At 38.1% G+C, this 13,893-nt stretch overlaps 2 protein-coding genes across 6 annotated transcripts in view; both read right to left on the reverse strand.

The window, feature by feature from the left end:
• Positions 1-354: 354 nt before the first annotated feature.
• Positions 355-10,437, reverse strand: NRAS (NRAS proto-oncogene, GTPase). Of its 2 annotated transcripts, none has more exons than XM_082614110.1 (7): positions 10,305-10,437; positions 9,678-9,805; positions 7,464-7,642; positions 5,020-5,179; positions 4,331-4,454; positions 3,976-4,017; positions 355-3,868 (listed from the first exon to the last, which is right to left on the reverse strand). In XM_082614110.1, the coding sequence occupies exons 2-5, from the start codon at positions 9,786-9,788 to the stop codon at positions 4,335-4,337; spliced, it is 570 nt and encodes a 189-aa protein (XP_082470236.1). In that variant the 5' UTR covers positions 9,789-9,805; positions 10,305-10,437; the 3' UTR covers positions 355-3,868; positions 3,976-4,017; positions 4,331-4,334. The 2 variants fall into 2 exon arrangements, with proteins under 2 accessions (XP_082470236.1, XP_082470235.1); XM_082614109.1 differs by having other exon boundaries at positions 355-3,886.
• Positions 10,438-10,561: 124 nt separating this feature from the next.
• The window catches only part of CSDE1 (cold shock domain containing E1), a 37,368-nt gene continuing 34,036 nt past the window's right edge, over positions 10,562-13,893 (reverse strand). For all 4 annotated transcript variants that reach the window (XM_082614106.1, XM_082614105.1, XM_082614104.1 and 1 more), the window contains 3 exons: positions 12,938-13,101; positions 12,242-12,374; positions 10,562-11,873 (listed from right to left, as the gene is read on the reverse strand). In XM_082614106.1, the coding sequence (XP_082470232.1) occupies positions 11,826-11,873; positions 12,242-12,374; positions 12,938-13,101 (345 nt within the window). In that variant the 3' untranslated portion in view covers positions 10,562-11,825. The remainder of the gene's footprint in view (positions 11,874-12,241; positions 12,375-12,937; positions 13,102-13,893) is intronic.

Raw genomic sequence — 13,893 nt, forward strand, 5'->3', positions numbered from 1 at the left:
ACCTCCCTATTTTGCAAAATGAGGAAACTATTGGCTAGAGTAGTAAAATTATAGTTGGAGCCCATGTTCTCTGGCTCCTAGACTTATGCTCTCAAACCTACACCAAGATTGGTAGACTGTACAGTAGTAAAAAAATAGACCAAAAGATCCAATGGTAGTTTTTAGCACTTCACGTTAATGTGTGAGAATCTGCCATATAGCTTTGAATCACCCCGACATAATAAAGCAGGCTCTGACATATTTTATACTGAGACAAAATGAGGAACTCAGATCTTCTAATATTGTCCAAATGTCACATCCAAACGTCTGAATTAAATATTAACTTTCAATAAAGGCAATCAGTGGAAAAAGCAATTATGACTAAGCAAAGAACTTCCAGTTTTTATTTTTCAAACATTTAACAAGAAAAATATTCAACCAAAGTTTTAAAAATTAGGATGGATTAATTTACAATAAAATAGTCAACTTAAAATATCAGCCCTTTCATTTAGGGCCAAGGAGGCCAATAGTTCCTGTTTAAACAGCAGAACTGCACAATTGACATTTTTTACCTATATTTAATGGCACAGAAATATAAAAGTCATACAACTTCCATTGAGATCCTCCCTTGCCTCCAGAGAATTCATACAATTGCTTCTTAGGTCAGTATTCAGGCCTTTAAAAATTACCAGTTATATTTTGAAATATATCTACAATTACTCTGATAACAAGAACACTTTAAAAACAATTCTTATAAGAAACACCTTAAAATAATTTCGTGGCACATTAGGTTTCTTAAAGAAACAGCAAAGATGAAAAATAATGTACAAGAATTATAGTCTCTTGTTTATAGAAACCACCCAAATTAAATACTTTCTCTAATTTAATTATCCTTGCTTCTTATAATTTATTAGCAGAGATGAATTACAAGAAGCAGAATGCACCCTTTTTTGGTTCTTGGTTGTAGCTGCCAGCTTAAGAGTTCATGACTGTAAATGTAAAGTAAAACATGACTATGCTCACAAATTCCGGAATGGAAAAAAACCAAACTATCTCTTTAAAGTGTTTCTCTATCCTTGCTTTCAAGTCAAGACAAAAAATTCACAGCAGTTTAAAGGATGATGAAAGACTAAACATGGGGCCCACTACAATACAGATTGAGGATAATTTTACCTATTACACTCTTGAAGTGAAAACTGTAATAAGTACGATATGACCAAGTAGCATTCTATAGTAAGCTGTTGGAGCAAATACAGCACTCAACAGATTCATTTACAGACAGGCATGGTAGCCTTCACACAGAACACCTTATTTTCACAATCTTGAATGTACAACCTTTAAGAAACAAATAGACATAAAGTAATATGTAATTTATGACAGCTGGCCAGGCACTTAACTTGGGGAAAGAGACTTTCAGATTTTGAGGTAAACTGTAATTGTTTTCAGCAATCACAAACATATTCTAAAAACTATCTGATACCACACTAACTGAAGTTATTCAGCGTTTTAACTAAGTTTGTCACTCTACTGTGCCAAAATTCATACCAAAGTGTAACTCTTTAAGAAGCTATTAAAAGAACATTTTCAAGTCTGAATTTTGGCCTCATTTAGATACTTCTGTGCTTAGAACATACTTGAGAAAACTAAAAGATACAAACATACAAGGGTAATGGGCATAAGAGCCTAAAATGAGTTATTTTTTCCCCCCAATTTGACATTCATAAGAATCACACAGTCAGTCACATAGACAAAAGAAGAAGAGGAAGACAATGACAACTGAGGTGACAAGTCTCCATCTATCCTCAAGAAAATGACAGAGCAATGCTCCAAGAGGAGCAGAAGCAAAGTGGCAGAGAGTTTCTGTTTACCGGCGTAGACTGTGAAAGCTCTCAGAATTAACACGAAGGAGCACAACTCTCTGGGTTTTTCATTCTCTGGGTACATTATGTTTTTTCTTCTCTTCCGAATTCATTTCAAGGCAATGTGAAATTTGCTTAATAGATGAAAATTCGTATTAGAAGATAAGAGGACCTCAGTAAGTATTTATACATTAGAAGATGAGAACAGGAAGTGGTCGTTTTGGAAGTATTCTTTTATCAAAAGTTATCCAAGTCTATTACTCATTAGAATTATCAAGATATTATCTGCAAATGGAAAAGCCAAGCCTCCAAATCCTCATAGCTATTAATTATATTCTCTATTCCCTTCTCAAACAGCAATTCCAATCCAAAGGCTACTTCTTGTTCAGAACAAGAACAAACTCATCAGCTTATCTGGTATGCCCAGACTAATTAATCAACATCCTGTTTTAAACCCTTCAAAGAATATTATGAATAAAGAAAAATTTAAAAATTTTTATCTGAGGCATCCTCATTCTCAAAAACATGAGAAAAATATTGGCTTAATTTGGTTTCCATGTAGCTAAAAACAGAGTTTAGATCCTTTATTTATAAGAACTTCTAAGCTGACCCTTCTCAGGATAACAAGTTTTTCCAGTCATGGTTAAGAATTTGTGCTAACTGACCTCTTTTCTCCTTGCAGGACTAACCACATGCATCTGGCAAAACTACTAGCTGGAATTAATGGTGCAATGAGCAAATGTGAAAGAATTTCTCTCTCTGTGATGCTAACTGGCTCAATGAAGTTTTGAAACTGTGACCCTGGTCTATTAGCACCATGATTTACTCAACTGAAATAATCAAGCCACTGCTATGGGGTGAAGGACAGGGGATGGGGTGAGAAGGGGACCGAGGGCAATTATATACATGAATAATTACCATGATACGCAGTGAAAATTTGTCTATTAACATATTTGAGGCTTGAGAATCACTGATCACAGCTATTAAATAAACCTGCATCTAATTTTATAATTTTGAACACCTGCAAATGTAGACTTTCTGATATGACCCAAATTTAAATATGAATGGAAGTTCACTGAACATTAGATTATCAGTAAGCTAGAAGAAACAAATTATATACATTTTGCAGGTAGTAAACTACCAAAACAAAAAAAAGTGGAGATTAGGTAAAAAGTAAGCAAAATTATTCCTAATCATTTATAGGCTCACCTTTTTCTTGGGAGAGCCCGAAAACAGGTCTCTAGAAAATCAACTTCATACATGTAAAAAATGGCATCTGCTATCATATTGGTATATCTTTCCCTCAAAGCTAGACGGGTCACAGACATATCTCAGACAATCATTTTCATGTATAACAGTTTCTAAGACATCTATTCCACTGAAGTATTGTAAAGGAAGTCTACAAACCACTTCCAGGAAAAAGGCACTTCATTGTGAAACTCAGATTTAATTACAAGAAAGTCGAGAAGACGAGGATAGACTCAAAAAAGTCAGTATTCACTTTTGTATTTCTGAATACAGAGCAGATGCCAGTTTATAGAATATAGCTGATAACATTACAAACAAACCAAACAGCAACATTAACTATATTCTCAGCAAAACAGTAATTTATGACATTTCTCCAAAAACCAACATAGTTCCAAGTTCAACAGTAAAAAGGAAAAAAAATCACCAGCAGTTGCTACTTCAGAGCTCAAGACATTGTTTTCTACAGAATTTCATGTTTCTACAGTTTGGTTCTCTGTTTCAGAGCATTAATTGCTTTTCAGATGAAAAACCTGGGGTGGCGGAGGTTTGTTTGTGTGTGCTCGGGGAGAACCCAGGGTGGAGAAATACTGGGAGTAACAAGAGGTTCATTTCTCTGGTCAGACAACCAAGTGAGGAGGTAGTTACTCTGAGAACTTCTCAAATAGAGAATATTATACTGATCTACTGAGAGTTGGGGAAATCACAGGAGCTTCTTTGTGAGACTGAAGATAGCAACAGGAATACTTCTCCTCAGGGAAGTCAGGACCAAGGTGTCAGTGCAGCTGAAATAAAGATGGAATCTGTATAAATGGTACATAGAGAGTATTAGAAAAACAAGGTTATAAAATCGACATAAATGATAATACATTCGTTTCCAAACCTGTCCTACCTTGACGGTGGCTCTTTTCTGATGCTAGAACTTTAAAAGTATCTATGAGAAAAGAATACACACCATGTCATCATCATGTAGTGATCCTTCAAGCTCCTGGTAATACATTTCATAAACAATGTCTTCTAATTTCTACTATTATTGAAAATTTAACAGTCTGTAAAATAATTAAATGTTTTAAAAACAGTTATAGGCTGTGGTACTCTCAGAAAGGGTGCCATAAGGAAAGTTCTTTATTTTATAGTTGTAAGTGAGCAGAAACTCTGTTAAATAGCAACATAGAAAAGATAATAGCAACACTCCTCCAAATTGCCTAACTAATATTTATAATTATGTCAAGAGACCACATGCTCACCTTGTTACATCACCACACATGGCAATCCCATACAACCTTGAGTCCCATCATCACTGCTGTTGAGTTTTTTCATTCGGTACTGACGTATTTCTCTTACCAGTGTGTAAAAGGCATCTTCAACACCCTATAAAAGAGAGAAAATGATAAAGACAGCTTAACAGACACAACCCAAGTTGTAAGTTCTCTCTCATTTGTACTTCTTTATGTGGATTTAAAATTGCAATTATTAAATTATTAGCTAATAGGCTGATTCAGCATTCCTATTGAGTCACATTAGCAGACTGATATACAAATAGCAGTTTCTGCAAAGATAACATTCAAGTAAAGGAAAATGGGTAACATGGGACATACAGAACTAACTACCAGATCTAAAGATTCCATTCAGGAGGGCCTATGCCTTAAATAGTAGCTGGTGTTGATGGATAAAGGACTAATGTTTTAAGTATCTTTAATCAAGGGTCTTCATTTTAGAAATATTTGTGCATGTTAATTTGCATGAGTAAAAAAGAAACCACACTTGAATATTAATAAATTCATTTTGGGTTTAAACTGAAGATTAAAAAAATAGAACAGTATTAAAAAAATCCAAAACAACAAAGAATGTGGATCACGTCTCTAGTGAAGAGTTAATCAATCAAACTTTTCTGCCTTAAATAAACCCTTGCCAGATGCTAAAGGCTGTACTATACCTGTCTGGTCTTGGCTGAGGTTTCAATGAATGGAATCCCATAACTCTTGGCCAGTTCATGGGCTTGTTTTGTGTCAACTGTCCTTGTTGGCAAATCACACTTGTTTCCTACTAGCACCATAGGTACATCATCTGAGTCTTTTACACGCTTAATCTGTTCCCTAAAAAAGGGAATATGTTATCATAAGAATAAACTTTTAGGAAGGAATAAACAGCTAGGGCAAAAAAGAAAATCTAGCAAATTTCACCTAGCCCTATTAGCTTCTATACTGAGTTTCACTTTTTTTCTACTTATAAAAGGGCTTGCATACTAGGAAGACTGGTGTAGACTTGATGCAGCAGCCACAGGGAAGCCAAGTACCAGTTCACCTTCTATCTTGACACATGTCCCTGTTAGGCTCCTTGATTCTCCAAAAAGCTTGGCTCTGGAGTTAACTGGCAACTCGAAACCACACTCTAGGTTAAGGTCTGAAGTATAAAAAGTAAATCTTACTGCCTCCAAGTAACTTTTTGAAGCTCCCTTGAGTGACAGTATTTAATGAAAGACAGTCTATCCACTTCTCTAGATAGGTGGTGTCCAAACATTTTCTTCAAATTACAGCTGGAAGTCCAAGATATAAAATAGGAAACACCAGAACTGCTCTTATTAACAGGGGCCTAAAGGATTTGGAACTCCCAACTGACAGTTCTCTCTTCAATGACAAGTAAGACATACCACACAGCAGTTTGGAAACTACTGTTCCAGATTCTCTTGATCAACCCTGTCTAATAGGACTTATTATGATGATGGAAATGTTCTCTAGCTGCACTGTCCAACTATATACGCTAGTCATATGAAGCTACCGAACACCTGAAAAGTCAGTTGCTAATAGGGCCAAGGAACTGATTTTTAAATTGTTTACTTTTAATCAGTTTATTGATTTATTTTAAAATAAATTTGTTTATTTATTTTTGGCTGTGTTGGATCTGTGTTGCTGTGTGCAGGCTCTTCTCTTCGTTGCTGTGGCGAGCAGGGGCTACTCTTTGTTGTGGTGCGCAGGCTTCTCATTGCAGTGGCTTCTCTTGTTGTGGAGAACAGGCTCTGGGCGCACGGGCTTCAGTAGTTGTGGCGCATGGGTTTAGCTGCTCCATGGCCTGTGGGATCTTCCCGGATCAGGGCTTGAACCCATGTCCCCTGCATTGGCAGGCGGACTCTCAACCACCGCACCACCAGGGAAGCCCAATTTTAACGAATTTAAATTTAAACCACATACGGTTTGTGGCTACCATACTGCACAGCACTGCTCTAGACTCTACCCTGGGACTACATACAAAGTCATGTACTTGAAATGCATTTCACTGGCTATCTGCAGAACTGAGCTTTGGTGTGATGGCAGTAACCTATGTGAAGGGATAATATAAGACAACCTAAGGAGAAAAATGATTTCTAGAAATTCAGCAAGTATTTTTTGGTGATTGCCAAGTGCTAAGCATTTTATTAAGTGCTGCTATTAACTGCAGAGAGAAAATGGAAAGTAGAGCAGGTTTAGGGGAAGAAAACCAGTTTTAGACTAGCTTGTTTCTGAGAGTCGACATCGTCATATGGATGGAGCATACGCCAAGACTCAGGCTACAGGCAGAACGCTTGTGTAGCATTTACTCTGTGCTAAACACTGCTCTGAGTGATTCACATATTTATTAACTCATTTAATTTTCACAGCAACTCTTGGTAGGTACTACTATCTCCATGTTATAGATAAGGAAACTGAGGCCCAGCGATTTAGTAGTTTGCCCCGAAGTTCCATGGCTAAGAGATGATGGGGCCAAGTTTCAACCCAGGCAGAGTCTATATTCTTAACCATTATATTATTCTGCTTAAAGAACACAGAGCTAAGAAAAAGGAGCCCTGGGTTTTTGGTCCTGGCTCTGCTACGAATAACAATCATGACTATGAAAACCTAACAAACCACCTTCTGAACTTTGTTTCTGTAAAATAAGAATGTTGTATTACAATTTTTATGGTCCAATCGAGCTTTGAAACTTTAAGGTTCTGTGGAGAAAGACCATCTTTATCTAACCCCCTTTGCCTTGCTTTCATCTTTATCTAACCCCCCTCCCCCCATTTGTTTCTTCCCACTATCTTCTCTATTATTTACTGAAGAATGTTTCTCAGAGGTGTTTTTCTCTCTGTAGTCTCTCATAACACCTCTAGCTCTGAATCACTCCCATTAGCAAGCAAGCTTCATTTATGTATTATCAGGCATTCTAGACATAGTAGCTTATATAAACTAAACTCCAGTATTAACTTTCCGTAATAACCCCTGATTCTCAATGTCACAACCTAAAAGCAATTCTTTTCATAATTAAAAAATTGTATCTTCCCTAGTGTGGTATCCTCATTCCCACCCCAAAACTTCAGAACACACTTAAAGATCATCCTTTCAGAAAAAACAATGCTCCTAGTACCTGTAGAGGTTAATATCTGCAAATGATTTGCTATTATTGATGGCAAATACACAAAGGAAGCCTTCGCCTGTTCTCATGTATTGGTCTCTCATGGCACTGTACTCCTCTTGTCCAGCTGTATCCAGTATGTCCAACAGACAGGTTTCACCATCTATAACCACCTGTTTTCGGTAAGAATCCTGGGGTGTGGAGGGGAGGGGGGCAGGGAGAGAGGGAGATTCCATTTTTATTAAAAATCACAGGGAATGCAATGTTATTGCTAAGGTTAAATAAGCTCCTAACCAAGTCCAATTCTGTCTCTTTGGTTTGTCTCTCAAACTGCTGATATATAATCACAAACAGAAAGTACCTAATGTCACCCTAGGAAAAAAGCCCCAAATGCTATATGCCTACAGAAAGGAAAATGTGGTCACTCTGTTCCTGGAAAAGATGAAGAAAACATGGTAATTGAAAAGACAGTTCTACCACACTTAGACTAGAGATTACATTCACTGAAGTATGAACTGTACTTCTCTTATTTGAGTTGTTTATTGTCCATTTACAATTCTAAACATACCTCTACCAATTATAGCTTGGTCCAGGATGCACTATCTTTTGTGTTTATGATTAAATACACAAATATCTTTTACTTCAGACAAGGTTGTAATATCAAAATATTTTTCTCTTCATGACAGACTGTACCTCTGGGGAATATTCCTGAATCAAATTCCTAAAGGTTCCAAACATGGTATAGTTACATTAATTCCTCGGGAAGATAGACATGCATAGATCATATTTAAAAAAAAATTTCCATTTGGCTCTAAGACAAAAATTTTACTTGTATTTTAATATTTATGTTCTGGGAATTCAGTTCAAAGAAAATAACCTCATCACACTTAGTAAAGATCTGGCTCCAGAAACAGTATGCAACATAGTTTGCCAGCCCATTGAACAGCGCCTCTGTAACTCACACCATTGCGGGACTGTAATATACTTTCAAATTAACATAGAATTCACATTGTCAAAATTTCCTTAAAGCATGAAATAGGGTCAAATGTATGAGTGTTCTGAGGAAATCAGCAAAATTAAAATGATAAAGATAGGTTTTAGTCAAACTAATTTATGATAATAGAAGTCAGAGAAGTGGTCATTTCCTGGCAGGATAGGGGGGTTTACTGACTAGAAGGGGGCACGAGAGAACTCTCCTGGGCATTGGAAATAGTCTATATTTTTATCTATGTGGCGGTTACGTAAGTGTACACAAATTTAAAGCCACTGAGCTACAGATGTAAGATTTATATACCTTATTTAAATTACCTCACAACAAATAAAACTCTGAAAAATATTAAAATGTTCTAACCATTAATACTAAAGCTGGTAAGCCTAAAATAAAATTTTGCCAAGGACTAATCACTAATTTTTTAATAATGGCTATATTAGAGTTAGCTTGCATTAAACACTCAATGGCTGGGTGGTACGAAGACCAGGATGTGGATTAAAATAATCTCTAGAGTTAGACATTTCTAAATTGAATAAGATTACAAACTCTTTACTTAAAAGACTTTAGATGCCATTTACTGAAGCCAATCTATAACATGAACTCCCACAAAAACAACAGAAACTTTAAATAAGTGATAATTACACAGTGCGTTAGCATCCACAAAAATTTAACATACTTGATTTTTCACAACATCCCCTGGGTGTCAGGCAAGACAGGTTTATGGTAATTTAAATAGATGAGAAAAGTGATTTGCTCACTATCATATAACTAACTGCAAATAGGGACTGTATTCCTAGGCACAGTGACTCAAAATCTCATGCTTTCTTCCGCAACCCAGTCTCAGCTGCTTCAAGTGGCTAAGAAACACTCAGATCTCTGAATCCTTTATCTCCATCCTGCTATCATTCAGGTATTCTATGACCTGTGTTTCTTTTTAACGGAGCTGTCATATGTGGAGAAACTAAATGAGTTCAACACTGAGTTTGTAACCGTTTTCAAAACTGTTAAAAACTGTAAACTTTTTAGAAAATCATCAGTAGCTAATAAAAGTGAACTCTTCTCCAAAAACAGGTAAAGCTTTACTTATTGTATTACTGAACACAGTGCCCCAAATAACTTTTTCTCTCCTGATTATTCCTTTAGCTAAGGAATAGCTGAAAGGTATAGGAAAGGGAATGGGTTAAGAGTAAACCGAAAGAGAGAGGTATGGTCAGCGGACTGCCACTGGGCCTCACCTCTATGGTGGGATCATATTCATCTACAAAGTGGTTCTGGATCAGCTGGATTGTCAGTGCGCTTTTCCCAACACCACCTGCTCCAACCACCACCAGTTTGTACTCAGTCATTTCACACCAGCAAGAACCTGTGGGAAAGCAGCAATTAGGGTTTACTGTCGAACCACATCTACAGTACTTCAAAGCTTTCTGTAATCAACAGTAACTAAAACCAGAGTCTGAAATGTATTGGTTCCGTACACGTTCATCTCCACTTGGTTCTCAAAGTGATTCAGGAGTGCAAAAACACTTGCAGGTTACTGTGGATCTCAGAATCCTGGATTAGTCTTCTAGCTACCCCCACCCTCGTCTATTTTTCAATAGCCCTTGGGCCCCGCCCTCAGCCTAAGGTAAAGAAAACCCCCCTTCCTACTCCTTTAAATCTTCTGAGCTCTGGGGGGGCGGCCTCCAGACCGTCTCCCCTTCTCTCTCGCCCGCCTGTCTCCAAAAAGCTCCCCCGTAGGGCTCAAGACGAAGGACCCCCCGCCCAGGGCCTTTGTCTCCAGCTCGTAGATTCCGCTCGATTCCTGGCAACAAGGAGTCGTCAGCACGCTCCAAAGTCGAACGCTACACACGCCAAAGCCTTACCTCAAGCTCCACTGCCTCCGCTTCGGACAGATTTGGACCACAACCGGGAAAAATGTTGGAGACCCCGGAACCGCCATGAACAGCCCCCACCAGGGAGCGGCACTTCCGGCCCCGCCCGCTACGCAATCAGTCGGCGCCCCAAGCGCCGGAGTCCCCGCCCCGGCCACGTGGGCCTCCAACCCAGGAGTCACGCGGCAGGCCGCACCCAGACCCGCCCCTCCCATACAGGACGTTTTAATAATGAAAGCGCTAGGTGCTAGTGTCTCAAAAATCAGTAAAACTTTATTCGCTTCCATTCTTTCGCCATTAACAGAAAACTGGAGAAAGCAAAAGTGTTACGTGTTTACAAAGATAAATGGCCTCTTTACCCAGAGAAGATCAAAACCTCAAACGACAACGGGGAAGATAAAAGCACCCTCCCCCACATCCCCTGAGCTGACCCTTGTCATCTTAGACAAAGCCTTCAGTCCACTGGCCAGGGACCCTGTACGTGGCCAATTCAAGATGAGGGCCAAGAAATCAGACCAATCCGTTCCCATGATATAAAGCCGAACAGAAGCTACACCAAGGGTCAAGTGCCTGTACATTTTACAGGACACAGGAACCAGGCGGCTACTTATATAAAAAAAACAAGATTCATTTCAGGCACAACTTTTTTATTATTTTTTGTTTGTTTTGTTTTGTTTTGAAATCAGTAAAAGAAACTGGGTCCTAGAAGCTGCAGTGATCTAAGCAGCAGCAAGTTTGTGCATTCATCCTTTTTTCTTTAAATATGTTTAAATTATCACACTGCTGGCACACCTCATTTGCATGAAATTCTGCACCATATATACTAATTGTGGTAAAGTTACACCCCCCATCCCGGGGGGTGGGGGTGGGGAAACTACCCTGGAAGATAATTTTCACTGAAATCTAACCAAACTTCATTAAGTGGACTGTGACAAGATTATAAATGATATGAAAAATAACATTTTAACATTTGGCCATCAACTTAAAAGAACTGGTTTGCCTATACAAATTTTTGTAATTTTTAATATATTCTATCATCATATGGTCCTCAGAATTAAAGCATAATGAACAGAAAAGGAAAAAGAATGCAATTGAGTGCTAAGGCAGAACATCTTGCCAGAAGTAATGAAGGTAGAGTACATACTAAGTATCAAGTGCAGAATTTCAGAGGGCCAACAAGGTAACAGTCTATATTTTTCACTTACACAGGCAGAAGTGGATTTTGCAATTACCAGTTGCGTTAAATGCACCAAATAAAGCTCCTAATATTGATTCTATAAGGCGCCACCTTAAGTTTTCCAGGCTGCAACTGTGCATAATTTTAAAATGGTTTTCTTAAATTTATTTATTTTTTTAAACATAACACGAGGAAGGTGTTAAAACTGGTGTAATAGCTCAATAGAATAAGTATTCCAGATTTTGGGAGGGATGAAGAGGGAGATATTCAGAACCCTTCACCAGAATCCCCCCAACTTGATCATAGTGGATTAATGATGTGCTTTGTGGATGTGGTTAGTCAATGACACCAGCTTGACGGATCTTTCTTTCGGCACCAAATCCCTGTGAGGAAATAAAATTTCAGTTAATGACCTGGGTGTATGACAATCATTGTACCTTCACAATTCCAAAAGGGACTACCAAAGCATTACTCTCAATCACCACCAATTCTTTTGCAGAGGAAGAAGTCTATAGTAAGCCTTCCTAAACTACGTTCAAAGTATCAGGAACACCAAGAAATGTTCCTCTTACTGTAAGCAACCATTACGTTAGGGGCTGAACCAATGTGCAGGATGCTAACTAGTTATGACAGCAATACTGAAGCACCTTGGTAAAGTAAGCTCTTTGAATTCTGCTAAAATAGGTTCCCAAGTAGTATGTTGGTCTATCAGTTGCCCCCCATCCGCCCAAAAACTTGTATGCCCTCATACCATTGAGTTATCTGGTCCCCTTGGCTGACGAAGAACCATTAGGCGAGGAGCACTGGCATCATCCAGGGTGATGTTCTTCAAGCGATTGACCAACCTATCAGGTCGTGGAGCTGCAACAGCCTTGGGGCCCTCGCTGTAACAAAGTCAATAGGTGAGAAGAAGCAACACTTGGTGGGAAGAAAAGTACATGCAGAGGAGTGTGTCTTCTACCTAACTACCCAAATAACTCAGTTTTAATGAGGGGAGACTCTTGCCTCACCTAGCCAACTAACTAACTAGCAAGACAGGGCAGACAAGTTTATGTTTTTATTCTGAACTCAATGTTTATTACTGCTTAGGAGCTGGAAGAATCATTTGGGTGAGGGTCACCCCTAGACTGGTCTGCAACCAGAAAACCAGTTCCACAGACACATAAAACAAAGGTAGCAGGTATGGAAAAACATTAGAAAAGGAAAATATGAAGAAATATTTCCAGAGACTCCCAGCTCCTCTCATGCTATTTTGTTATTAAAACAAAAGAAAAACATAGTGCCAGAAATGCTAAACTACAAAATTTGGACAATGAAGAAATAACCAGAAAGAGGCAGAAGAGGATAAAAAAAAAAGCAGTGATGGAAAAGTGAAAAAATGATAAAGCAGAGATTATGAAAGAGACAGTCCAGGGAGGTTACTAATCAACAACAACAAAGAACTCACCAGACTCGCCAAACATTACAAGCACTGCACTTGCCAGTGCGCTGATTAAAAATCACTGAGAATTCCACCTCATCTCCTGCCTGTAGCTCAATGCCATCCTGAACTTCTTTCACATGGAAAAAGAGCTTCTTGCTATCTCCTACTTCATAGTTAATGAAGCCAAACTGAAATTTTAAAAAGACAGCATAAAAAAGACATACCACACAGCAGGGAAAAGAAACTCACTTTGAATGAAGCACAATTTGCCCCTAGCTAGTAGGGGTTTATAAAATGTGGCGTCAGTGCTGATGCTCGCTGCCTGGGCTATAACAACAGCATATGGGTCTGCAAAACTTGTCAGGGAAGAAATGTATCTTTGAAACCACTGCCATCCACTCTATCATAGCCTGAGAAACAAAGAAAGGTTACCTTGTGCCTACATATATTGTATGAACTAAGCTTCTGAATTAAGCAAAATCATTAGGAAGCTGTTACTTGAACATATGCATTGTTTTGATCCCTTCCAAAATTGTTAAGCTGGATTATGGTATTATTAGAAACAGCCATACAAAATGTTAGTCACTGTACTGATACCAAAAAATGTCCTCTCTGAGGACTCAGAGATTTCCTTGAGATTTAAGTACCAGGAATAGTTTTGTTTGCCCGAAGCTTATTTTATGATATGAACACTTCTACACATGGTTTCTTTCTTTGTGTGGTCTGTAAAAGAAGCTCTGAGCTCAAGTATGAAAAACATTATAGTCTTTCTATTCTGGAAATCTCACTCCAAACTTATTTTCCCCATTGTGTTAGCTATTAATACTACTCTTACTTTCCTTTTGCTACTATTGCCATTTTTTCTTTCCATGTGGTTTTCTCTGTGTTTTTAATAAGCTACTTCAAATCACTGAAAAGGGGGGTAAGTTAGAAATAAAAACCAAATGAATGTTGATGGTTCCCCCTGGGCTGAAAAATTT

This window comes from Mesoplodon mirus (genome assembly GCF_964341445.2).
Source record: "Mesoplodon mirus genome assembly, chromosome: 3".
In the NCBI taxonomy this organism is placed as follows: Eukaryota; Metazoa; Chordata; class Mammalia; order Artiodactyla; family Ziphiidae; genus Mesoplodon; species Mesoplodon mirus.